General features: G+C 50.3%; 1 protein-coding gene across 1 annotated transcript in view; it reads right to left on the bottom strand.

Annotated features, from left to right (window-relative positions):
- The window catches only part of CFAP263 (cilia and flagella associated protein 263), a 614,832-nt gene that overhangs the window by 510,470 nt on the left and 77,275 nt on the right, over positions 1 to 27,087 (bottom strand). Inside the window, exon 2 of the mRNA XM_069654512.1 lies at positions 1,822 to 1,948. Within this exon, the coding sequence (XP_069510613.1) occupies positions 1,822 to 1,948 (127 nt within the window). The remainder of the gene's footprint in view (positions 1 to 1,821; positions 1,949 to 27,087) is intronic.

The following is a 27,087-nucleotide window of genomic DNA, read 5'->3' as shown; positions in this document are numbered from 1 at the left end:
TGAGAGGTTGAGATGGGGGCGAGATGATGGGTGGTACAGAGGTCCACAGTTGCAAAGGGCCTTTGCCCATCATAAACATATGTTGTGACTACAATGATGGCACATTTGTGCAATGCTGCCTTTGCTGTCCACCTAACAACCTCTGTTCCTCGGCCGCAGCATATGAATTATGATTGCTCCCACACGTCCATTTGTACATATGTGCTTCCAACCCTCCCCCCTAACCCCTCAAGAATACTGAGGGTGGCACCTTGCCTAATTGAGAGTAGGAGTGAAGGAGAGTAGGTGGGAGGCCTATTATGGGGCATGTGTTAACTGGACACACCGGAACGGCTGAAACTGGGTATTTGTTTCTGTCGTGTAAAACCTGCATTACTAGCTATTTGGAAAACTGCCAAAACTTGCTGAACTGGCCTTGCCGGCTGTTCCTGAATATTTAGGACCGAGTCATAATAATGACTGAGTATATCGGCATTGCGAACATCTAAAAAAAAGCAAGGATTGTCCCAATAACTCGAGGATCACAAGGGATAGACATAAGAAAACAAAAAAGAGAAACCTCGACATAAATCAATCATCTCCAATGAATGGCAAATTAATTTCAATAGTAATGAATACAGAGTCTGATGAGTCTCAACAAAAAACACCCTCAAGCAGCTTTAAGTATACACATCTCCTTTCATCAAAAGCATGTGCACCTACAAGCCAGTACCCAAATCAATAACAAAAACATAATATCAAGAAATCACTTAGTGAGAAGAAAAAATGGTATCAAAACATATAAAACAATATACATAAAATAAATATATTATATACTGCAAGCAAAAGCTTGTGAGTGCATACTCATAAGAGCGGCAATGCAGCACAGCAACACACATCAATATAAGTACAATAGAATACACAAAGTACAATGAAAACCAAAGTGAGCAATTGTGAAAAATGCAAAGGCAAAGATAGTGTTGGCATAAGAATGCAAGCCCCACGATGGTTTTGCAATGGAATGTTCAAGTCAACCAGTTGCGACACAACAAGCTTATAGCTGTATCTTCATCAGGGGAATATTATTATACACCCACAGTGAGAAACGTGCACAGCGGAGAAGTCAACTATGTTGCTCCTAATTTAAAGGTTTCAGCTACTTGAACGGCATTATCTTCATCACCAACAAACGAAATTAAGATTATAACTGCTTCCCAGTTATTCCGTTTTTTTAAACCAAAATCGGCGTCATCAAATATCTATAACAACACAGGAAAAAAATGAAAGCCAGACTTTCGTACACAAGTGGAGCACATGGACTGACAACCGCAAAGGTCATTCTACGGGACGGGAACTTGCCCTACCTGCGGGAACCGAATATTTGGGCCCTAGCCATAATCGTTACTGGGCAGGTCGGTATTGCTTGTATCCGCTTTATAGAGAACTCCGAAAATTCCCCAATTCCATTTTCCTTGAATGAACTTTAGTAGCCCACTGTGTTAAACATTACTATTGCAACATTTCTAAACGGTTTCAGTCCCTTAAAGTTTTAATCCTTGCTACTGCAAAGATGTACTTTAAAATGCACCATTTGCAACTCATTGCCACACAATTCCACATTTCTACGAAACTCCAAGACAAACTTGGCGTGCATACCTATAATTGCAGCAGGAATCTCTGGACCCCCCCCCTCCGCCCCCCTTTACCATATTCCGTAGGGGTGACTTATTTTGTGCTGCACCGATGGCTAGTAGTGTCATGACGATCAATGAAAATCTAAAGTATTTGACAGAAGCCAAGCTTTATACCAGTCAGAGCAGGATATCGGTCTGTTGTCATTACCAGAACAAAGTCCATCGAGGACATGGCTCCCTCAACCAAGGGCAAGGGTTCCAGGTCTTTGGGATCCAGGCGACTGATGTATTTCTCAAGCATCTCCAACTCGTTCCTAGTCCTGGCAATGACATTGCTGTAAAAAAAAAAAAGAGTGAGAGATAGATGGAGAGGGATTGAGCATGGCAAACATTTTGGGAATCTCAGACTGATGCTTACAGAAGCTTATTATGCAACAGTTATTATCTGGAGTGCAGGAAATCTTTTACCAAGTAATTACACATACATGCTGCGGCTCAATTATATACACCTTTTGGAATCTAAAGCTTAGGACCCGCCAGTACTGTCCCTAGCAGAACCGGCAAGCCGCACCATCTGATAAGTGGCACCTTGATACAGCCTCTATATTCTGGGACTGTTTGTCCATACCTATAATGTGAAAAGGTACAACTACAAGTGTTGCCAAAAGTGCTTTAGGCCAAGGACACATGATCTGGGGCAACTTAACAGCGTACATCAAGGGGAAAGGAAGGTAACTGCACAGGTGCCTTCTATGAAAATTGAAAAAGGTCACTTTGGGTTACCCAACCAGTGTTCTGAAGATCCCATCCTATTTTTAAATTATCATTATCCTATTAAAAAAGTACTCTTGTTTTACCACATAGGGGTTCTCTTCCGTGCACCCAGCCCACCCCTGTAAAATGTGTGTTATTGGAAGTAAATGTAACACTGAGATCTGGGCGGACATGGATTTCTATGTTCATGGTGGGAGCATTGACATGGCCCCATATGTAATAATCTGGCTATTTGCAGTTGCAAAGAATCTGCAGATTCTGTAGGAATCCATAGCATCTAGGTCAAATCTGCATGTGTGCGGACAAGCTCGCCTATTTCTAAGGCGAAGTAGATGGGGGAAGCGATAGCGCAAATTATAATCCATGCCACTGGTCTACCACACAAATATTGTACAAATGGACCGGGGAGTAAAAAACATGCTTTTTTTTCTCTCCATGCGGTTTGGACTCCATGACAAACAATACCCCCATAGGTCTTTACTTTCAATAGTGGTGTCAAGAAAAAAAAAGTCTCAGACTGCCGATATGCATTAGTATACAGAACACAAATGCACGGAAGAGGCCAGAGCCCCACTAACATATGAGAAAGGCAAGCGTCCATTCTTCATCCTCATACTGCGGTAAATCCTTTTCTACAAAAGCAACAAATACAAATATGTTTCTAGTACTCACTACTAGCTGTGGGAATTAGCTCACATTATTCACGGCATATCTGTATGTTATTAACATGCTACTGTTCCTGATCTCCAACGGTTTCTATTTATCTCAACTCTTCATCGAGATAAAATAGCGAACGACTGCATAAATATATGTCAATTCACTTATCAAATACTCCTCCTCTCCTTCCCTCATCTCTGACTGTCTGTCTGTCTGCTATCCAGGAATGGTGCGTCGCCAATGACCTCTGCCTTACTGCCAGTAAGACTGAGATTCTACTCATCGGCACACCCACTCCCTCCTTACCTGCAGCTCTCTGGCCAGCCTCTCTTGGCCCTCTTCCTGCTCCTACCTGCATGGCAAAAAACCTTGGGGTCATCTTCGACTCCACACTCTCCTTCTCTCCTTACATATCTGACGTCTCTAAGAGGTCACACTACCAGCTGCACCTCCTCAGAGGCATTCTTCCTTTCCTCTCTTTCCCCCAATAACTCACTGTCTCCCGAGCCCTGGTTCTCTCGAAGCTGGACTACTTTAACAGCCTCTATCTAAATCTGCCTGCCTCTACTTTCCGCCCTCTGCAACTTATCCAGAAAAGGACTGCGAGACTTGTCCTTGGCCTCAATCCCAGGGACCGTATCTCTCCAGGACTGAAATCTCAAAACCCTCTCCATTGTCCACAAGGCCTTCTGGGGCCTGGGGCCTAAATACCTTCAACTCTCTCTTCCTAAATATCTTCCTTCTCAAGCTCTTCGCTCATCCGGCTCCAACTCCCTCAGGGTCAGCCACTTCTCCAAGCAACAAGTTGGGGGTAGATCTCTCTCCTCGGCAGGGGCCTCCCTCTGTAACAGCCTTCCTGCCCCCCGAAACTTGAGGAGAACCATCTCCGATTCCGGAAGCACCTCAAAACCATCCTCTTTGCTTCTGCTTTCTCTCCCCCTTTCCCCTGCTAAATTCTTGACTGAAACTGCACTGAATCTGCAACTGGGCCACCCTCACAGATATCAGTCTTTGGCCCAGCCACTCTCCACTTGCACTGCCTCCCTGGCAACCCCTGCACTGCGGACTGTCTCTGTATCCCTACAGCCCCCTTCCCAGCACTTGTCTGCACTTAGCCTGCACTTGCCACCAGCTGGCCCTATTATTTATTTGTTTCTACTTACCCTGTATTACACTCCCCCCCCTTCCCCTTGCACTTTTCCCTTTCCCTCCACCGATGCACTTGCGCGATCTGTTTGACACCTAGCCTAGTAGGATCGTTGTCTGTCTTCCCTTTGTTCCCCCCTCCCTGCCTCGTAACACTTGTGTATAGGCGCGTTACAAATGCCATATCACATCATATCATATCATAAACGCGTTGTGCCATTCGTCACCAACTTTCTACTTTTTCCATAGTGCACACCCAGAAAAGTCCTCAATCTTCCCAGTTGCAAAGTAAGTCTTTAGCAGCGTACATCATCAAATGGGCAATTTTCTTCTTTTTTTAAACACCTTTATTTACGCTTGGCAGACAAAGAAACATGACAATGGCCATAGCACACCTACAGACCAGAAAATCAGCACTGACACATCACATGTTCAAGCCTGCGTAACGTCCAACATTTGCAGACCCATTTCCATCAACTAACGTGTGCAGGCTAAAGGTCAACATTATACTGTGTACACTTCAAAAAAGGTAGCAGGCGCTCCTCTCCAGAAAGAACATGGCATGATAACCTGTTCTGCGATGAGAGTTTGCAGCACACGCTTTTTGCTCACTGTACCTTTCACAGATGGGAAATATCCATTTGCATATCAGTCTTTGTCCCGCCCACATGGGCAGTCCAGCACCGAAATGCTATGGCAATTCCTCTCTGAACAAGAGTACCAACAGCAATCTCATACACGTGTTTCAGCCTTGTTGGGCCTCATCAGTGAGATGAAGCTGTGCCTCTCTGAGCACAGTGAGCAGCGAGTCCACGTCTAGTTGCCCTACACTACATTTGTCAAATAGCTTATGGCGGTTGTTTTTGAGCCAGGTAACTTCGGAATTCGATATCTTTGAGCCTGAATGCCGTTGGCAACATTCCTATAAAAAGTTCTTCACAGTTCTCAGCCCATGTCAGTCTTTCCCCAAAGGTGGGGTAGCATCATTCCATTTTTTCAAAATTCTACGCTTGGAAATCAACAACCCATGGTGAGAAAGGCTCTATGTCCTTCCACAAACCAAACAGCCCACCCATGCGGGCGTAAGAGACACGGCGACCAACCGCTTCAGACAATGTGTCGTTCACATATTTCCAGAATTCGTGCAGTTTACCATAACTCCAGAGCATGTGGAGATGGTCCGCATTTTCACTTCCGCACCTAGGACACGGACTATCTGCCTCTGGGTATATTTTACCAATCTTGCTGGGAGTGTAATACAGCCTATTAAGTATCTTGAACTGAATCTATTTGAATCTAGTGTTTAATGATATTGTTCCAGTTAGTGCACACATTTTGTTCCATTGCTCGCGAGAGCTCCAACCCCATATGTCCGGCCCATTTTCTCTCGCATTGGATATATGCGTGCCTACTTTACTCATGATCAGCTTGTACAGTGTGGATAAGAGTGTGTGGCAGCTATATAAATTCGATCTATACATTAGAATTTCCTATTCCTATACTCCAATGGGCATCCCTCCCACCATGTGGAAACTGCGGCCCTCAACCTGCAAAACTGCAATATCTCTGTTGTTGTACCCATAATCCCATAAATACAGGGACGAGGAAGAGGGCTGAAGAACTATGTTGCAGCAGTAGTCAGACAATTAAATCTAATAGCCCACACCTGAGGGGAGCTAAGAGGCTTAAAAGGCTCCCTCAGGTGCAGGTCATTCGAAGGAGCTGGAACTGTGGCTGGAGTGTATGCAGCAGGAGAAAGATAACACGGTACTGAGAATCCAGACAGAAGTGGAAGAACCGAATGGACACCAGGACTCTTATCCAGCAGATTTCAACTGCTTGTCCTGTGAGGGTCCCGTTCCCCCAACCTTTAATGTACAGAGGTTGCACAGCAGAAGGAGTGAAGGAAAACTGGTTTTCCACATGTGAACCTAACTGCAGAGATTGCGCAGCAGGAAGCGTGCGGGAGATCGTGGCCAGAAGTTGTTGTGAAGCCATGGGTCTCATGAGCGAGAGGGCCTCCTTAATTGCATGGCCGGACCGGAGACGCCTTCAGCGAGGAATGGTGTGGGTCCAAAAAGAAGTTGCAGAAGTCCTGTAGCCTGCAAAGGATGGAATACAGGAGACAGTGAGTCTGACCAAGAGTTCCGATTCCTTGCGCAAGCACTGCCGGCAACCGTATCCGGAAGTACAATCACTTGCGCATGAGCAAAAGTGATGCTAAACCGACTGTTGATTGTTTAACAATGGAACACTTGAATTGTAGCATTTGCCTAGAAGCACACATTCGAATGGATTGTGTCCTCCCACGTATTCCTCATCTTGTGATAATTCGTTATTGCCAGCTTCGCTGCTTTGGAATTTTCTTTTCGGCAGAGGGCGCTGTGCTCGAGGTCGTGGCGTAGACTGTCCTTCGACGGGCTCTGTACCGTGTCGACGTCACTGATGGTATAAGTAGCACAAGCTGCGGCCGTTGGCTTCAGTTCCGTTTTTCCGATTGCTTCGCTGTCGTGAACGGCGCACTTCGAGATTTTTTTGTCAAGAAAATGTCTTAATCAAACACTTTGACTCCCAAAACTGGGTTTAACAAGTGTATCGACTGTGGGTCGAAGATGTCTATCACCGATCCTCACAGTATCGGTCTTTGGTGTCTGGGCTCAGACCATCGAACCGGCGACTGTGGCTCCTGTCAGTCAATGACAGAGAAGGCCCTCTGTGAGAGGAAAAGTAAGTTAGCGGTGGGGCAGGAGGCATCGAAGGGCTCTTCAAAAGCCTTGTCCAAAAAACATAAGAAATCGTCCGATTCAAAAGAATCGGAACGTCATAAAAAACATTCGAAGAGATCGCGATCTCGTAGCAGGTCGAGACAATCTTCTTCGTCTTCTTCTAAAAAGCTAAAAAGGAGATATAAATCTCCATCGTCTTCATCCGATACATCGACAGAACTGGCTCGATGTCCAACAAGATTGGATTCCCCTTCAAAATGGGAGAGCTTTAGAAGAAAAATAATGGAGGTCTTTGAGAACGCAGCCTCGACCCCCTCGAAGAAACCTCAGAAAAGCCAGACCCCGGTCGCTCCACAGGATGACGCAGGGAAGTCAGGAACTACGGCGGTAAAGCCCAGTAGTACCCATAAAACTCGAGTCGACAAATTGTCGAGAGATCCTCGAGGATCGAGTGTTTCTCCGATCCCTCGCAAAAGGCAGAAATTGTCGAAGTCGAGTGCAATTTCGTCGACGACAACAAAGCCTATATTATCCTCGACGCCTTTATCGAAGGCTTCATCGAGTGTGTCAAAGGTTCCTTTGACCCCTTCGAAGAAAACACCTATTCCTTCTACGAAAAATCAGGAGGAAGAGAGAAGCTTTACACCTTTACCCAAATCGGATTTGTTTAGGTCCATGTCTTCAATTTTTGAAGAATCCGGCTCAGAGGATGAAGATGTCACTCCTTTTGGAGTAAAATATGGCACTAGACAAGTTCCAGAGGAACTTATAAACCCTGAAACAAAAATGGGAGACCTATGTGAAACTCTGCATTCTGCTAGTGGTGTGGACACATCACCTGAATTGGAGTTTGCTGCACCGGATCCTGCAGAACATGCAGACTCAGGCTATAGGAATTTGATGAGTAGGGTGATTGAATATATGGGTTGGGGAAGAGCCTCCCCTACGTTTGAGCAAGACGATATGACAGATATTATAGTCCGGGGACCCTTGAAAGACCCAGTTCTCGCTTTCCATGGGGCGCTCCAAAGGACAGTTGAAAGGAACTGGGAAAAACCTGATAGCATTGCTGCAGTAGACAGCAATATTCCAAAGAAGTACAGAACTTCTACTTCTGATCCAGAATACCTGAATAGAGACCCTATGCCAGAAAGTCTGGTTATTCAGGCCGCTACTACTTCCAGGCAGACAGCATACCCAACCATACCTCCGGACAGGGAGGATAAAAAGGTTGATGCGTGGGCTCGTAAAGTTTTTACTTCGGGTAGCATGGCCTTGAAATCGACCGATGTCACCTGTACCCTGGCCAGGTTCACACATACCCTGTGGGAATGCATTTCGGCGGCGGCTGAACATATTCCGGAAGGCGAGGAAAGGGAAGGCTTCCTCAATATAGTCAATGACGGGAAGGAAGCAATGGGGGAATGTCTCCAGTCTGGACTGGATACTGCTGATAGTATTAGCAGGTCCATGGCATCAAGCACAGTGCTACGCAGATTTGCGTGGTTGAGAAAGTCGGGGTTTGCACCAGATGTGCAGACCAGACTTCTCAACATGCCCTTTGATGGCTCGAGGCTGTTTGGTAGTAAGGCTGATGAGAGCCTAGAAAAACTACAGACCTCGAAAGTAGCAGCTAAATCCCTTAGTGCCTCCATGCGACAGCCTCAGAAACCCTATTCGGGCTCATTTTCCTGGAGGGGTCGTCCTTTTCGATACTACTCCTCTGTTGATAGAGGAAGAGGACAGGCTTTTCAAAGGGGCAAAAGGAATGTCACTCGTGGTGGATGAGGAAAGACTACAAAGACATCTTCAGGAATGGCATCTATGCCCTCAGCCGCTCCTGCAGCCGCCTCCAAATCTCTCGGAGGTCTTATCATACAAAACACCAGTGGGAGGCAGAATCTCTCAGCATCTGAAAGAATGGCGGGGAATTACTTCAGATGCTTAGGCACTGGAAACAGTAGCCCAAGGTTACTGCCTTCCCTTCTTAAAAAGACCTCACGATCATACACCAGGAGCCAGCTCTACCAAAATTCCAGACCCGCTCCTTTGGCAGGAAATGATAGCCCTGCTAGAGAAAGGTGCAATAGAACATGTACCTGTAGCGGAGAGGAACAAGGGCTGGTACTCCCCCTATTTTCTCATCCCCAAAAAGGACGGAGGATTGAGACCCATCTTGGACTTGAGAAATTTGAACAAATTCCTCAGAAAGGACAAGTTCAAGATGGTAACCCTTTCTCAGATCCTTCAGGCTCTCCAACTACAAGGCTGGTTGGTATCATTGGACCTTCAGGATGCTTATTTTCATGTGCCAATCCAACCCAAGCACAGAAAATACCTGTGGTTCGCAGTTGGCGGTTCTCACTATCAGTTTTGAGTTCTGCCATTCGGGCTGACCTCCGCTCCGAGGGTTTTCACCAAACTGATGGCGGTAGTGGCAGCGAGTCTCAGGAGGGGGGGGAATTCACGTCTACCCGTACCTGGACGACTGGCTAATCAGAGCACGTTCTCCAGAACAAGCTCAGGAACATCCGTCGATCACCTGCCACTTCCTCCACAACCTGGGCTTCTCCCTCAATTTCAAGAAGTCTCACATGATACCATCCCAACAACTCCAGTTTATCGGAGCAGTCTTGGACACTTCCTCAGGCAAAGCCTTGCCGCCCGAGGTGAGAGCTCTCCACATCCAGCAGATAGTAACAAAATTCCAGAAAGGCCAGCATCTGCCGGCCTTTGATTTCCTGAGGTTGCTCAGCCTCATGGCATCCTTAATTTTTCTGGTGCCAGAGGCCAGACTGAGAATGAGATCCCTCCAATGGTGCCTCAGAACTCAGTGGTCCCATTTCTCGGGGAATATGTCAGATCTTCTGCAAGTTCCGAGCGCAGTTGCTCAGGATCTATCATGGTGGGATTGCAATGACAACATCCTCAAGGGAGAATCTTTTTGGCAACCATGGGCGGAGAGAACAGTAGTGACGGACGCCTCACTCACGGGGTGGAGAGCTCACACCAACGATCTGACAATCAGCGGACGTTGGTCTCCATCGGAATCCAAACTACACATCAACCTATTGGAGTTGAGGGCAATCAGACTAGCGCTGAAGGCCTTCCTGCCCTCCGTACAGAGAAAGAATGTCCTGATAATGACAGACAACACAGTGGCCATGTACTACCCCAACAAAAGAAGAGGCGTAGGATCACTACCTCTGTGCAGAGAGGCAATGCAGCTCTGGTTCTGGGCGATATAAGAGGGAATCTCTCTATCGGCAGTTCACCTAGCCAGAGAGCAGAACACGGCGGCAGACGCTCTGAGCAGGCAGAGCACCGTCTCCCACGAGTGGGAGTTAGCTCGGGAAGTCCTTCTGGAGATCTTTGCCCTTTGGGGAACCCTTCAAGTGGATCTGTTTGCAACCACGGTAAACCGGAAGTGCGATCAGTATTGCTCAAGGGAATTTCCCCCGAGAGGAGCTCTAGGAGACGCGTTCGCAGTGGATTGGGATTTTCCCCTGCTGTTAACCAAGAACTGTGTTTCATTACATTAACATAAGTTGTGTTTACATTAACCTAACAAAGAACTGTGGTATTTCTTCTTGGACAACTGGAAGTTGTGGCAAAGAACCTTGGCTGGAAATTACATTGATGCTATTTTGATGAAGTGGAAAGTCTTTATTTCACCAAGAAGAGAAGCTTTTCTGTTGTTGGAACTTTGGTTAACACAACTTTGTTTGACTTTGAAGGATCCGAGAACTGAATCGAGACTGTATTACACACCCAGATGTCCTTGTTTCTTTTTGTTGAACACTGGAACTGAATTTACCGTGAAACCTGGGGAAGGAGAGTTCCCCCAGGTTACAGAAAGTCTGTGGATATCATTGTTGACGTTACCATGAAATGCCATATATTTCTTCATGCATTTGATGTTTAAGTGTGAGGGCCAGATATCCTGTGTTCAAGTGTTTTCCTTTAGTTTTGATAGGCAGGGAAATCCTTGTTATAGGGATAGTGAGGTGTTTCATAAAAACGTATGATTTTATAAAATGGGGTATTTTGAGGAATCATCCAAAAGTTGTCTGCCTCACATTTCTGATCCCACACTGTAATGTAAGAAAATTTCCTTCTGGGAATAGGTCACCCAGTGCCCGGTATCTCACATTTTTTCAGTATGCTCAAAGGGAACCATCCCAGGTGGCAGGGGAGGGGGAAGTGGGTAGGACATGGCCATAGTGGCAACCATTTGTAGTATGCGTGTACCATTCCCATTTTCACAAATATTGCTCGCCGTGCTGTAACGGTTATGAGTACAGAGTCATAGGGACAGTCATCCCTGTACGAAGTATACAATATCAATGTTTTGGTATCCGTCATTATCTGCTGCCAACCTTTCAAGATTAGCATGCTGAGGGGCACAGTTATTGCCATAACAGTAAAACGCAAACTGCGTTTGTGCAGCCATCCAATATATTTCTAAATGTGGAGCCGTTCATAGGGCAGCATCATTTCCACCCATTTTTCCCCAGAGAGCGTCCGAATGCCAAATGAATTGAGATTGTGACCAGTGCAGCCTAGTGAAGTATGTTTTTCCTGGCCAGAGAGGCACATTTGTGAAGAGATATAATAATTTGGGAATTATCATTTTTACCAGGGCTAGCTTGCCAGCCAGCGAAAGGGGACCAAGCTTCTATCTTTCCAAATCAGTCAGTCACCTATTTTTCATGCCCAGTATAATTATCCAGGACTAATAAGCCTGTGTCCATAGATATCAAAACCCCCATATATTTCATGCTATCCGGCACCCACTTTAAATGGAAGTCTTCCAATGGTCTGACTGTGCTGGCAGTCAGAGGAAACAATTTGGATTTGGTATAGCTCTCTGTGAAGCCTGAGAATTCCCTGAAGCGTGTGATGTCTTGCATTATCGGGTCAAGATTAATATGCGGGTCTCCAATGTAGAGCAACACGTCATCCTCATAAAGAAAGATTATTTTGTGGCCGTACCAATCAATTAGGTGATTTTCTTAATTATGCCCTTTAGTTGTTATTCAAACAACTGCACTCACTTGGAGCTAATGGAAACAAAATTCTGGTCCTTGATCTGTTAACCAAGTGTTAGCTCACGGATCCCCAATGTGTAGCTCTGGAGCAACAGGTTGCTCGCTGCACCCTAAATTATTGCTCGCCAGTTTCTCTGGGCCATGGTGTGGAGGCCTAGAAGGAGCTGCTGAAAGGATGAGACCTCAGTAGCAGTATAGCCAGGACAGAGTCCTGGACTGTGCGAGAATGTTGGCCAATGAGCCTGCTATGGTTACAGTTGGCTTACTTTTGTAGATACAAGATTTAAGTTTTTGGCCACCCTGCAAATACATTTTCTGTCAAATGTCATTACTTATTATAGCAGTGTCATTGTTAAAACCCTGTCATCTTCAGATATGTTGCCCAGCTGACAAATGTATTATAAGCAAAATAATTGAACCTTGTTCCCATGTTTGTGTCCTGAAGAAAATTGTGATGCTCTATTCCTTTGTACAGCTAGCAGAAGCATAATGGACAAATAAGCAGCATGAATACCCACATTTCCTTTATTAAATAATTTGCATGCACTGCTTTTTGTACAAGCGAGGTTTGTGTTTGATGCCACCATGCATTATGTTTATCAGAAATGAAATGTTTAGTGTCACCTATATTTAATATTACATTGGGTTCATTCCAAGTTTGCCGGTCTGGAATTAACGTGCTGATGATAACATTTAGTGGCACGTTTCCAGACCGAGGGGTGGCCTGATTTACCTCCAGTCAAGAGCTGGAGGTATGTTAGGCACCCCATTGGCAAAAAACAGCACCGAATTTCCTGCCGGTAATCTCCCCAGGGAGTCCTATGGGGCACCATAGAATGGGGATTAACCTACCCTTGCCACCACTTGTAATCTACTAGTGGCGGTAACGGTATTACCCTTTAGTTGTATCCAGCTAGATTTACCAGCGGGATACCACCAAACATGTAATGAGGCCCATAGTGTCTTAATGGAAAAACTGTCATTTACAAGTACAATTTAATACTCTGCCCATCGGGCCTTGGATAATGGGCAGTGAGGCAAATGCATGCCACATTTTTCAGAATGAATTTGCCCTATATTCAAATAAGTCACTGTTAATAGGCTTAAATTAACAAGCCAATAATCAATCCAAATACCTAGTTAACACCACCTCATTCCTCCATGAAGTGGTTATCAAATTCTCAAGATTTCAACCAATGTAAAATCCCTTTTGGGTAGAGTAAAGAGGCTCCAAATCTTTCTGAAAAATATTACCTTTATTCTTAACCACTTTTTCATGAATGTAACAAGGCCCCAGGTGCTTTAAAATGCACTATTTGCCAGTAATAGCCTGGAAGGGCGCCCTGGCCAACCAGGATGCTTGGTATGTGGGCTGGATTTTCCAGTATAAGCCTGTGTTCCAAGCAGCCCGAGTGCTGCCAACCAGCGTCCCCTTTCCTCCTCCCACCCCTCCTTCCCTTCCCCCTTGCCTTCCCTTTCCTTTGCTAAAAGTGTTTAACAACAAAAAAACAAAGAAAGAAACACACCCGTGCGGCGCTGCACCATAATCTCCTAACTCCGTTTCCTTGTTGATGACGTGACAGTCATCAACATATAAAAACAGACTGTGAATTAAGGTGCCACTCAGCACCACAAAGTAATTATTATTATCATTACACCATCACCACCGGCATAGGAAACTACCCAGGTTCTAATGGCCATATATACAAGGAACCCGGGCTGTACTGGGTGGTAACATCGTGGGGCCCTTGTTAAAAGCCCTTGCAACTCGTGCCTTCGGATGTTACCACCCAGAATGGCCCAGGTTGCTCGTCATTATGGCCAAAAGAATTCTTAGGAAGTGACCTCCAAAGCCCCAGTGAAGTGATCTGTAAAGCCTACCATGCAATGAGCAGTATTACTCAATCATTTTTTTTTTTATAGTATATTACAAACTTTTAAAAAGTAATATATCCAAAAACAAAGACTTCCTCTCCAGATGGAGAAAGTCTCCAAAAGGCAAAACAGTGTAAAAAGGTGAGAGAAGAGAGAGCAAGTAAAACTAATGAACTAATGAGCATAACATACACAAAAGTATGAAAGCAAAGCATGTATGGTTTCCTACTGGTATGCTTATTTTATACTTCACAGTATCATGATTCACCAGATTAAGGCATTACAATTTCTTGTTCAAGTAGTCAAGATAAAATCCCAACGCGAAGACCAACTTGTTGTCCTCTCCATTTAACATTCTTATCCACCACTCCTCTCCACTTAAGGATGGCTTTTTGGCAATTTCAGTTCCTGTGTGTTTAGTTCTTAAGGTTTTAAGTTCCGGACAAAAAAGAGCACAAGATGCTTCAGCGTCTCCTCAACATTTTTACAGAATCTGCACTTAAGGTGTTCTCCCAGACTTCTTTTCCTCATATTTTGTATTTCTTTAGTTTGAAACAAATTCAATCTGAACTTCAGGAAACCTGTTCTTAGGGGTTAACACAGAAATGTTTCCATTTATTTTGGCAGTTTGTTAAGGGCTTTAGACTCGGGGGCATTGTTCTTCATGCATTTATTTTGTGCTCTCTGGTCAGTTGTTTTGATCCAATCCAGCTGCCATCATTTTTTTTTCACAGCATTTGGATTTTGTAGCCATGACCCTTTGTCGATGTTTAATTGCATGAGGATCATCTCGCAGCTTTGCATCCACTGATTCAACAGTGTATGGCTTCCGCTCACTGCAGGAGTATTCAGAATCTTTAATTGTGGAAGATTATCCACTCCTATGACCTTCCTATACAGCGTCAAGAGTATTCCACATGACCCTTGCTTTGATGGAAGTGAAACCAATCTCATACCGCATACAGGCTGTAGGAACGCCTTTTGGAAGTTGTAAGATTCTTCTCCAAGATATGTGTTCACAATGTGACCATGTCACATACGGACATCAGCGCCGGTATGACTGTTGTTATAGAAGCTTACCACTGGTTATTAGGAGAATTTTTTGTAAATTTTTTTAACTCTTTATTTAAGTTATTCAAAAATAAGTACAATTCAGAACAGGCAATCAAAAATGGAACAAATAGAGCATAACAAAATATCAAATGTGATAACTAAATCAAGGCAAATACAGTGAGGAAAAAAAAACTCTACAAACCTTAATTGCCAATTCACCAGTAACCAATTATCCTAAACAGCACTTTTACACTTAACTAACAAAAATACAACATCAAACTTCTTGTGTATCATTGCACCTTGTAAAGCCAGTTGTTTGCATTTCATTTTGGTTTTTCGGGTCATGGGCTCATCAGTGATGTTCGAGTTAATTGTTATTCCCAGATACTGAGTCTGTGATACACATTTTAATGTGTCTTGCCCCAACTTCCATTGACATTTTTCTCTGCTCTTCCCGTTACGTCTTTTTAGATTTTTCAAGAGCAGAATCTCTGTCTTTGCGACATTTATTGCCAGGCTGTTAATGTCAATGTATTTTTTCAAGGCTGTCAGTTTATGCTGTAAACCGTTTGGGGTTACATCCAGAAGCACGATATCATCTGCATAAATCAAACAACTCACTTGGTTTCCATTGATTTATGGTGGAAACGATTGTACTTCTTCCACAGCGGTGCCAACATCAGCTATGAATAAATTGAAGAGGGTTAAGCCCAACGGGCGCCCCTGTTTCACACCTCAGGATGTCTTTATCGGAACTGATAGTAAGCCATTTTGGTCTAAGCGGATTTGAATTTGTGGGTTGGAATACAGTTCTTTAATAGCCATAATCAAGCTTATCGGGCATCTTCTTTTCCTCATCTTCGTACATAGTCGCTGGCAGTCCACTCCATCAAAGGCATGCTCCAGATCTACAAAGGCGATTTTCTGTGTGCCTCCACTTTTAGTAAGTTAAGGAGGAGTAGGTTCAGCCCGCACCCAACACCCCTAACAAAACCCGTTTGCCGGGGCTCAAACGCTCCTGAAGATTTAATCCATGATATTAAATGGTCTAGTAGCTGGGTGGCAAATATTTTCCCTACCACATCCAGGAGTGCTATTGGGCAGTAATTTTTGGGCTTGGATCTTTGGCCCTTTTTGAAGATTGCCACTATTCTTGCAAGCTTCCATGATAGTGGTATTCTGCATTCTTTCAGTATGTTCTTGAAGAGGTTGTCGCAGAAGTCTGCCCATTCATTAGGATTCTTCTTCAGTATGTAATTTGTAAGGCCATCCGGACCCGGGGCCCGCAACGAACTGATTTGCTTGATGTTGTTGAAGATGTGAACTCTTGAAATCTCGATGTTCCAGTGTCTTAAGCATTGAAATTCTGGTTCTACAAATGTACCGTGTTTCTTGCATAAGTATGTATAGTGGGTGATCCATTGATCTTCTGTTACCATGTTGCACTGGGGAGCCTCTGCTTCGTTGATGATGGCCCAAAAGCCTCTTGAGTTTCTCTGTGCCAGGCTTCTCATCATTGCTTCGGCATCTCGTTGTTCCATGATGCCTTTATGCCTGGAGAGCCAGTTTTTATACTGCATTTTTTCCTTTACTTTTCTCTTTGCCATGATTTATATTGTGGCTTTTCATTATCGCCCCAATAGTCTTTCGTAATTCTCATTTTTTTGCCACAATTTCCGGATCATAAAACATGATTTTTAAAAGTTTTTTTTTCGGATCCATTGCTTCTTTCCATGTAATTTTGGAGGCGGGAACTATAATCTATTTTTATCACCTCCTTTCACCAGGTCCTTGCTCTTTAAGGCCATTGTCATGTTCATGATTTTCGAGCCGTCCATTCTCAGTAGATTTCCGACCGGGTTCTAAGTTCAAGGAGTGCTTCCATATTGCCAGAGATCTTTTTGCCTATAAAAATATTTAATCATATTTCTTTCTCCATTACGTTACCAACATTTAAAAACATGCATCATATTTCATGAAATTCCCCAAGAACAAGCTCAAAATAATAAAGCAGCTTTAACATATTCAAACAAGCTCTATATAAAAACCTGATCATTATTTAACATAGCTTCCATGCATTTCCACGCTTACGCAAAACAGAGAAACAATGACAAATCAACAGAAAATGAACCAAATCTTCATGGACACCCATTTTATAGGCACATTCTGTGCTTCCTCCTTCATTATTGTGTGGTGGGTACATTTAAACGCACCATTAACATCAGCCTCCTGCATTCTGAGGATCATATTTCACAGATTTCTACTTCCTGTCTTTTATGTGTATGTAAGTCTACATATAAAGCTACATATAAAGCTTCCTGCCCGGCTAACTATCGCCCAATCTCTATCTCTCCTTTCCTGGGCAATCTCCTGGAAAAGATGGCTATCTCCCAGCTTAATCTTCACACTTACAGGGTAATTCATAGAATTTCGCAGAAAAGTGTCGCAAGCGGCTGGCGCAGAGTGTCCGCGTGCGATTGACTGCGCCAGGCACGTGCGCTAAAACCGATTTCTGCGCACAGCGTATTCATGGATTTCATGCTCCCAAACCAGCCGTGGCGCAGAGTATCGCAGCGACCCTGCAGCAGCGCCAGTAACGCCCCCAAGAACGCCCTCGCGCAAGGAAAAGCCAGCAAAATCGCTAAATCATCGCAAAGGGCTGCGCTAACCCTGGACCAGTTTACAGGGCAGCCAAACAAGGAACGCAAAGCGGGTAACGTGCATATCAGGGGTACACGTGAAGTCATACACGCGATTAGCCAGGGTACGTGTATTACAGGGGTACGCGGGAAGTTTAACACGCGATTGGCCAGGGTACGTGTATCAAAGGGGTACGCGGGAAGTTTAACACGCGATTAGCCAGTGTAAGTGTATTACAGGGGTACACGTGAAGTCATACACGCGATTAGCCAGGGTACGTGTATTACAGGGGTACGCGGGAAGTTTAACACGCGATTGGCCAGGGTACGTGTATTACAGGGGTACGCGGGAAGTTTAACACGCGATTAGCCAGGGTAAGTGTATTACAGGGGTACGCGGGAAGTTTAACACGCGATTAGCCAGGGTACGTGTATTACAGGGGTACGCGGGAAGTTTAACACGCGATTGGCCAGGGTACGTGTATTACAGGGGTACGCGGGAAGTTTAACATGCGATTGGCCAGGGTACGTGTATTACAGGGGTACGCGTGAAGTTATACACGCGATTAGCCAGGGTACGTATATTACAGGGGTACGCGGGAAGTTTAACACGCGATTGGCCAGGGTACGTGTATTACAGGGGTACGCGGGAAGTTCAACACGCGATTGGCCAGGGTACGTGTATTACAGGGGTATGCGGGAAGTTTCACATGCGATTTGGCCAGGTACGTGTATTACAGGGGTGCGTGGGAATTATCACACGCGATTTGGCTTGGTACGTGTATTACAGGGGTGTGCGGGAATTATCACACGCAATTAGGCTGGGTGGGTCCTCACAGGTGCTCCCTGTACACCCTCCACAGCCCCTGCAGGCAGCCCACAAAACAGGGGACTACCCTGCACACCTGCTCATGTCCCCCTGCACCCCCACCCCCCAGCAGTGCAGGGGCACCCTCCACCAGGCCCCCACTCATGTCTCCCACCACCCCCACCCCCCAGCCACCAGGGGCACCCTCCACCAGGCCCCCACTCATGTCCCCTATCACCCCCACCCCCCCGCCACCAGGGGCACCCTCCACCAGGCCCCCACATATGTCTCCCACCACCCCCACCCCCCAGCAGTGCAGGGGCACCCTCCACCAGGCCCCCACTCATGTCTCCCACCACCCCCACCCCCCAGCCACCAGGGGCACCCTCCACCAGGCCCCCACTCATGTCTCCCACCACCCCCACCCCCCAGCCACCAGGGGCACCCTCCACCAGGCCCCCACTCATGTCTCCCACCACCCCCACCCCCCAGCAGTGCTGGGGCACCCTCCACCAGGCCCCCACTCATGTCTCCCACCACCCCCACCCCCCAGCCACCAGGGGCACCCTCCACCAGGCCCCCACTCATGTCTCCCACCACCCCCACCCCCCAGCAGTGCAGGGGCACCCTCCACCAGGCCCCCACTCATGTCTCCCACCACCCCCACCCCCCAGCAGTGCAGGGGCACCCTCCACCAGGCCCCCACTCATGTCTCCCACCACCCCCACCCCCCAGCCACCAGGGTCACCCTCCACCAGGCCCCCACTCATGTCTCCCACCACCCCCACCCCCCAGCAGTGCAGGGGCACCCTCCACCAGGCCCCCACTCATGTCTCCCACCACCCCCACCCCCCAGCCACCAGGGTCACCCTCCACCAGGCCCCCACTCATGTCTCCCACCACCCCCACCCCCCAGCAGTGCAGGGGCACCCTCCACCAGGCCCCCACTCATGTCTCCCACCACCCCCACCCCCCAGCAGTGCAGGGGCACCCTCCACCAGGCCCCCACTCATGTCTCCCACCACCCCCACCCCCCAGCCACCAGGGTCACCCTCCACCAGGCCCCCACTCATGTCTCCCACCACCCCCACCCCCCAGCAGTGCAGGGGCACCCTCCACCAGGCCCCCACTCATGTCTCCCACCACCCCCACCCCCCAGCAGTGCAGGGGCAGCCTCCACCAGGCCCCCACTCATGTCCCCTATCACCCCCACCCCCCAGCCACCAGGGTCACCCTCCACCAGGCCCCCACTCATGTCTCCCACCACCCCCACCCCCCAGCAGTGCAGGGGCACCCTCCACCAGGCCCCCACTCATGTCTCCCACCACCCCCACCCCCCAGCAGTGCAGGGGCACCCTCCACCAGGCCCCCACTCATGTCTCCCACCACCCCCACCCCCCAGCCACCAGGGTCACCCTCCACCAGGCCCCCACTCATGTCTCCCACCACCCCCACCCCCCAGCAGTGCAGGGGCACCCTCCACCAGGCCCCCACTCATGTCCCCTATCACCCCCACCCCCCCGCCACCAGGGGCACCCTCCACCAGGCCCCCACATATGTCTCCCACCACCCACACCCCCCAGCAGTGCAGGGGCACCCTCCACCAGGCCCCCACTCATGTCTCCCACCACCCCCACCCCCCAGCCACCAGGGGCACCCTCCACCAGGCCCCCACTCATGTCTCCCACCACCCCCACCCCCCAGCAGTGCAGGGGCACCCTCCACCAGGCCCCCACTCATGTCTCCCACCACCCCCACCCCCCAGCCACCAGGGGCACCCTCCACCAGGCCCCCACTCATGTCTCCCACCACCCCCACCCCCCAGCAGTGCAGGGGCACCCTCCACCAGGCCCCCACTCATGTCTCCCACCACCCCCACCCCCCAGCCACCAGGGGCACCCTCCACCAGGCCCCCACTCATGTCTCCCACCACCCCCACCCCCCAGCAGTGCAGGGGCACCCTCCACCAGGCCCCCACTCATGTCTCCCACCACCCCCACCCCCCAGCAGTGCAGGGGCAGCCTCCACCAGGCCCCCACTCATGTCCCCTATCACCCCCACCCCCCCGCCACCAGGGGCACCCTCCACCAGGCCCCCACTCATGTCTCCCACCACCCCCACCCCCCAGCAGTGCAGGGGCAGCCTCCACCAGGCCCCCACTCATGTCCCCTATCACCCCCACCCCCCAGCCACCAGGGTCACCCTCCACCAGGCCCCCACTCATGTCTCCCACCACCCCCACCCCCCAGCAGTGCAGGGGCACCCTCCACCAGGCCCCCACTCATGTCTCCCACCACCCCCACCCCCCTGCCACCATGTGCAGCCCCCACCAGGCCCCCACTCATGTCTCCCACCACCCCCACCCCCCAGCAGTGCAGGGGCAGCCTCCACCAGGCCCCCACTCATGTCTCCCACCACCCCCACCCCCCAGCCACCAGGGTCACCCTCCACCAGGCCCCCACTCATGTCTCCCACCACCCCCACCCCCCAGCAGTGCAGGGGCACCCTCCACCAGGCCCCCACTCATGTCTCCCACCACCCCCACCCCCCTGCCACCATGTGCAGCCCCCACCAGGTCCTCACAATGTGCATATTGGTCAGCCTCCACAGCCAAAAAGCCCTACCAAGTAACCCATTCACCCACATGGAAATGGAAATCACATGTTACACCCCCAATGTTCATGAAGCAAATGAACCCATGTCCGTCACACACATATTTTCCAATTGAATGGGAAAACACACAACATGACATGCATGAAACCAATGAGATGAAACCACACAGTGAACAATGTAAAAAAAAATGTATTAGAAAAAAATACGAATGCTAAAGAAAGAAAACTAACTACAATGTAAATGTGAAAAAAGAAGCTGCATGTCCGCATAAAAACACAAAACTAGAAAATCTAATCCAAAAAATGTTGTCCAAAGTGAAATGTCAAAACTCTCCGTGCAACAAAGAACTATGTACAAAAATAACAAGGGTCCATCATCACAACAGAACTAAGGAAACCTCCTAAAAAACCTACCTAAATATCAACTATATACAAAAAGTGGAGCAGTGTCCGTCGACTCCAAATCATAAGAAAAAACAAAGGAAACCTAAAACTAAAGAACTATATACAAAGGCGGCGGGCAAGTCCAGCGGCTCACTCTGTGGTGTTCCGGGCCAGGGCATCATCGAACTCCTGTTCGATGTCCCGGAGGCGGTCCAGTTCCATGGCCCCGAGGGTCCGCAGGGACGACGCCGTGTCCTCCTCCAACCCCCTGCGGATTGCCTCGAGGCACTCGGCCCGCCTCAGGGCCCTCCGCATGGAGTTCTCCGCCCTGACCATTGTGAGCCGCGCCTCTTCCGCCCGCCGCCGCTCCGCACCTATGGCGTGGCCCAACCGCTGCCACACGGAAGACACTCTCTGTCCTGGGTCCTCCTGCCCTCCGGCCGATGCCTGCCCCTCCGATGTCGAAGGCCCCGAGCCTTCATGGCTCCCACCATCTTGCTGCTGCTGCTGCTCTGCCTCTGCCCGTGCACTGCCTCCTGCTGCCTGCACATCCTCCGCCGGCTGGGGTGCAGTTGTTGATGTGGCCACCCCTGCTGGACGTCCGACTCCCGACTGTGGCAGAGATGCCTCCTCCACCAGCCTGGCCGCACTGTCAGAGGCAGCTCCACAGGGCACCCAGGTGACTGATGGGTGGGAAGATGGCACAGAGGACGACTGGCGCGTAGGGGGTCCAGTTGAGGAGGGGGTCGGAACAAGCCCCATCAGACGGAGGAATCCGGTCTGGGTGACCTGTCCCAGCAGGCTGACGTGGTCAACGAGCCATTCGAGATGACGTGCAGTCTCTCCATGAAAAGACTGCAGGTCACCTCGCATGGCCCGTTGACGCAACGCCACACCAGCCAGGACAGGCTCAACCCGGACCTGGATAGCCACGTCCGCAGGCAGAGGAAGGCCAGTTGACGTCAGCTCATCCCCTGCCTGAAAACGGGTCTGGACGTAGGCATCCCTGCTGGTGCAAGATGATGCAGGGACAGGATCGGGGACAGGATTGCACACAGGCACCTCCGCGGCCGCCTGTGCTGCCTCCTGTCCCTGGTCCTGGACTGCACCACTAGCACCAGTGGGATCCCCACCTCCAGACCCCGTCTCTGGTGCTTGCACGGCCTCCTCCTCCACCAGACCCCCCACCAACCTGGATGACTCTGTGCCATCTTCCCCTGTTGGGCCCTGTGGGGTCCCAGCTGCCCCTTCTGCTGCCGAGGAGTCCAACTGCAACCTCCGCCTCTTGGACCTCCCCCCGGCAGCTGCGGCCTGGGACGCGGCACCGTACTCCTCACTCCCCGACGAGATGACAACACGGGAGGGGAGCCGGGCCTTGCGTCTCCGGCTGGCGGTCGGATCCCCGCCGCTGTGCTCCACAGCACCTTCTCCGCCCTCTTCATCAGTTGACGCTGCAGACAGGGAGAAACAAAACACAGGCATCAGGGCACTGTACAATGGACACATACACACATGACAGTTGTACATGAGTGGCATTGGCAAACCTCAGACATGCCATCACAATCCCCAACACACATGTCATTGCAACTGGCACACATGAGCCATACCACAGCCATATCGCAACTGCCACCACCATCCCCACACATACAACAGCATCAGCAGCCAAAGGGGAGCCATACATCACATGCAACACAGGAAGTGCACCACACATGTACACACACCACCACACTTGCATGCATGTCTACACCTCTGCCAAGTGTCGCACTGTTCAGACGGGCATCCATGTCACATCTGCCAATCAGGCTTCCACATACCGCTGTCACATGCATCCATGTAGCATCACTGTTGCACCTTTGACAAATACACACACATGCACATGTACACAGTGCTCATACATGCAGCCGAAAACAACATACATGCCTGACATCACGGACATGTCTACTTACATACACATTCATCCAAACATGTGTGCACGCACAACTGCATTTGCCATGCAAGCCCACACACACAAGCACCATCCATGTCTCACACATTACAGCCCTCGCATGTGTCAGCCCCACGGCCCTGTACACCCCCACCCATACTCCACCCCATACAAACAGATGTGCAACTGGCACAATGGGGAATGATCACCACACGCCCTGCTCACAACCAGGATGCATGTACACTCACCGCTCGACTCCAGACGGCTCTGCTTCTCTAGGACCTGGACGTGGAGCGCTGGGGATATGCGTTCCAGGACCCCCATCTGTTCTTCCGACAAGTGGCCCCGGCGCCCCTTGGCATCCGCTGCCTTCAAGAGGCGCCGGGCCTTGTTCAGGGTCCTGGACCTGAAGTCCTCCCAGCGCTTCCTGACATGTTGTAAGTCCCGGACTGCCACCCCCTCCGCGTTGATGGCAGTCACGATGTCTGTCCAGATCCGAGTCCGTCCTTCCTTGTCGGCGCGGGAACTTCCAAAGAGGGCATCATACTGCCCCAGGACTTGCTCCACCAGGACACCAACTTCGGTGGCACTGAAGCTGGTGCCCCTCTGCCTCTCTGGCCGGGGTTGTCAGTGGTCACAGATGGTGTTAGCCCCGACATGACAACCCCAGAGGCAGGAGTGGGTGGGCAACTGGGTCCTGGGGCTGGGCTGTGGAGCAATGGAATTCCAGTCGGGAGTCTTCTGTTCCAGCAGGGGTGGTCACAGCAACAGCACCCCTGGCTGATGTGCAGGCAGCAAATGGCAGTGCACGTGGGCAGCAGGCAGTCAGGCAGCAGCAGATAGCAGGTGGGAGCGTGCTCGGGGCTCTGGGGGGCAGTAATTCGGCCTTCTGGGCAGGAGCGTGGTCTCCCGTGTGCTCACGCGTGGCCAGCTTGGTACGGAGTGAATTGGCACGTGAAAATCCTGCACGTCAGCGTGAAAACCGAGGAAAGGCCCTTAGCGCGTAAGCGCGTCAGCACGCATACGCGATTCCATTGGACCAAAGGCCCTCAGCGCGTAAGCGCGTCTGTGACGAGACCCGCACGGGTGTTTCCCACACAGCACGTGATGACAGAGCACACGTGGAAAGACTGCACGTCAGAGTCTCATCGCGTGTAATTGGACAAAAGTGCGTGTACACGCGATTGGCCTATGTACGTGTATATGAGGTGTGCGCGGACACTTACACACGCAAGTACGTCAGCGCACCTGTATCCCGGTGTACGGCCATTTCCACCAATCACACGCAATGAGACTCTGACGTGCAGTCTTTCCACGTGTGCTCTGTCATCACGTGCTGTGTGGGAAACACCCGTGCGGGTCACGTCACAGACGCGCTTACGCGCTGAGGGCCTTTGGTCCAATGGAATCGCGTATGCGTGCTGACGCGCTTACGCGCTAAGGGCCTTTCCTCGGTTTTCACGCTGACGTGCAGGATTTTCACGTGCCAATTCACTCCGTACCAAGCTGGCCACGCGTGAGCACACGGGAGACCACGCTCCTGCCCAGAAGGCCGAATTACTGCCCCCCAGAGCCCCGAGCACGCTCCCACCTGCTATCTGCTGCTGCCTGACTGCCTGCTGCCCACGTGCACTGCCATTTGCTGCCTGCACATCAGCCAGGGGTGCTGTTGCTGTGACCACCCCTGCTGGAACAGAAGACTCCCGACTGGAATTCCATCGCTCCACAGCCCAGCCCCAGGACCCAGTTGCCCACCCACTCCTGCCTCTGGGGTTGTCATGTCGGGGCTAACACCATCTGTGACCACTGACAACCCCCGGCCAGAGAGGCAGAGGGGCACCAGCTTCAGTGCCACCGAAGTTGGTGTCCTGGTGGAGCAAGTCCTGGGGCAGTATGATGCCCTCTTTGGAAGTTCCCGCGCCGACAAGGAAGGACGGACTCGGATCTGGACAGACATCGTGACTGCCATCAACGCGGAGGGGGTGGCAGTCCGGGACTTACAACATGTCAGGAAGCGCTGGGAGGACTTCAGGTCCAGGACCCTGAACAAGGCCCGGCGCCTCTTGAAGGCAGCGGATGCCAAGGGGCGCCGGGGCCACTTGTCGGAAGAACAGATGGGGGTCCTGGAACGCATATCCCCAGCGCTCCACGTCCAGGTCCTAGAGAAGCAGAGCCGTCTGGAGTCGAGCGGTGAGTGTACATGCATCCTGGTTGTGAGCAGGGCGTGTGGTGATCATTCCCCATTGTGCCAGTTGCACATCTGTTTGTATGGGGTGGAGTATGGGTGGGGGTGTACAGGGCCGTGGGGCTGACACATGCGAGGGCTGTAATGTGTGAGACATGGATGGTGCTTGTGTGTGTGGGCTTGCATGGCAAATGCAGTTGTGCGTGCACACATGTTTGGATGAATGTGTATGTAAGTAGACATGTCCGTGATGTCAGGCATGTATGTTGTTTTCGGCTGCATGTATGAGCACTGTGTACATGTGCATGTGTGTGTATTTGTCAAAGGTGCAACAGTGATGCTACATGGATGCATGTGACAGCGGTATGTGGAAGCCTGATTGGCAGATGTGACATGGATGCCCGTCTGAACAGTGCGACACTTGGCAGAGGTGTAGACATGCATGCAAGTGTGGTGGTGTGTGTACATGTGTGGTGCACTTCCTGTGTTGCATGTGATGTATGGCTCCCCTTTGGCTGCTGATGCTGTTGTATGTGTGGGGATGGTGGTGGCAGTTGCGATATGGCTGTGGTATGGCTCATGTGTGCCAGTTGCAATGACATGTGTGTTGGGGATTGTGATGACATGTCTGAGGTTTGCCAATGCCACTCATGTGCAACTGTCATGCGTGTATGTGTCCATTGTACAGTGCCCTGATGCCTGTGTTTTGTTTCTCCCTGTCTGCAGCGTCAACTGATGAAGAGGGCGGAGAAGGTGCTGTGGAGCACAGCGGCGGGGATCCGACCGCCAGCCGGAGACGCAAGGCCCGGCTCCCCTCCCGTGTTGTCATCTCGTCAGGGAGTGAGGAGTCCGGTGCCGCGTCCCAGGCCGCAGCTGCCGGGGGGAGGTCCAAGAGGCGGAGGTTGCAGTTGGACTCCTCGGCAGCAGAAGGGGCAGCTGGGACCCCACAGGGCCCAACAGGGGAAGATGGCACAGAGTCATCCAGGTTGGTGGGGGTTTTGGTGGAGGAGGGGGCCGCGCAAGCACCAGAGACAGGGTCTGGAGGTGGGGATCCCACTGGTGCTAGTGGTGCAGTCCAGGACCAGGGACAGGAGGCAGCACAGGCGGCCGCGGAGGTGCCTGTGTGCAATCCTGTCCCCGATCCTGTCCCTGCATCATCTTGCACCAGCAGGGATGCCTACGTCCAGACCCGTTTTCAGGCAGGGGATGAGCTGACGTCAACTGGCCTTCCTCTGCCTGCGGACGTGGCCATCCAGGACCGGGTTGAGCCTGTCCTGGCTGGTGTGGCGTTGCGTCAACGGGCCATGCGAGGTGACCTGCAGTCTTTTCATGGAGAGACTGCACGTCATCTCGAATGGCTCGTTGACCACGTCAGCCTGCTGGGACAGGTCACCCAGGCCGGATTCCGCTGTCTGATGGGGCTTGCTCCGACCCCCTCCTCAACTGGACCCCCTACGCGCCAGTCGTCCTCTGTGCCATCTTCCCACCCATCAGTCACCTGTGTGCCCTGTGGAGCTGCCTCTGACAGTGCGGCCAGGCTGGTGGAGGAGGCATCCCTGCCACAGTCGGGAGTCGGACGTCCAGCAGGGGTGGCCACATCAACAGGTGCACCCCAGCCGGCGGAGGATGTGCAGGCAGCA

Source organism: Ambystoma mexicanum, chromosome 1p (assembly GCF_040938575.1).
Source record: "Ambystoma mexicanum isolate Mex_15411 chromosome 1p, UKY_AmexF1_1, whole genome shotgun sequence".
Lineage (NCBI taxonomy): Eukaryota > Metazoa > Chordata > Amphibia > Caudata > Ambystomatidae > Ambystoma > Ambystoma mexicanum.
The sequence above is the reverse complement of the archived record's forward strand: the minus strand, read 5'-3'. Positions and strand labels throughout refer to the sequence as shown.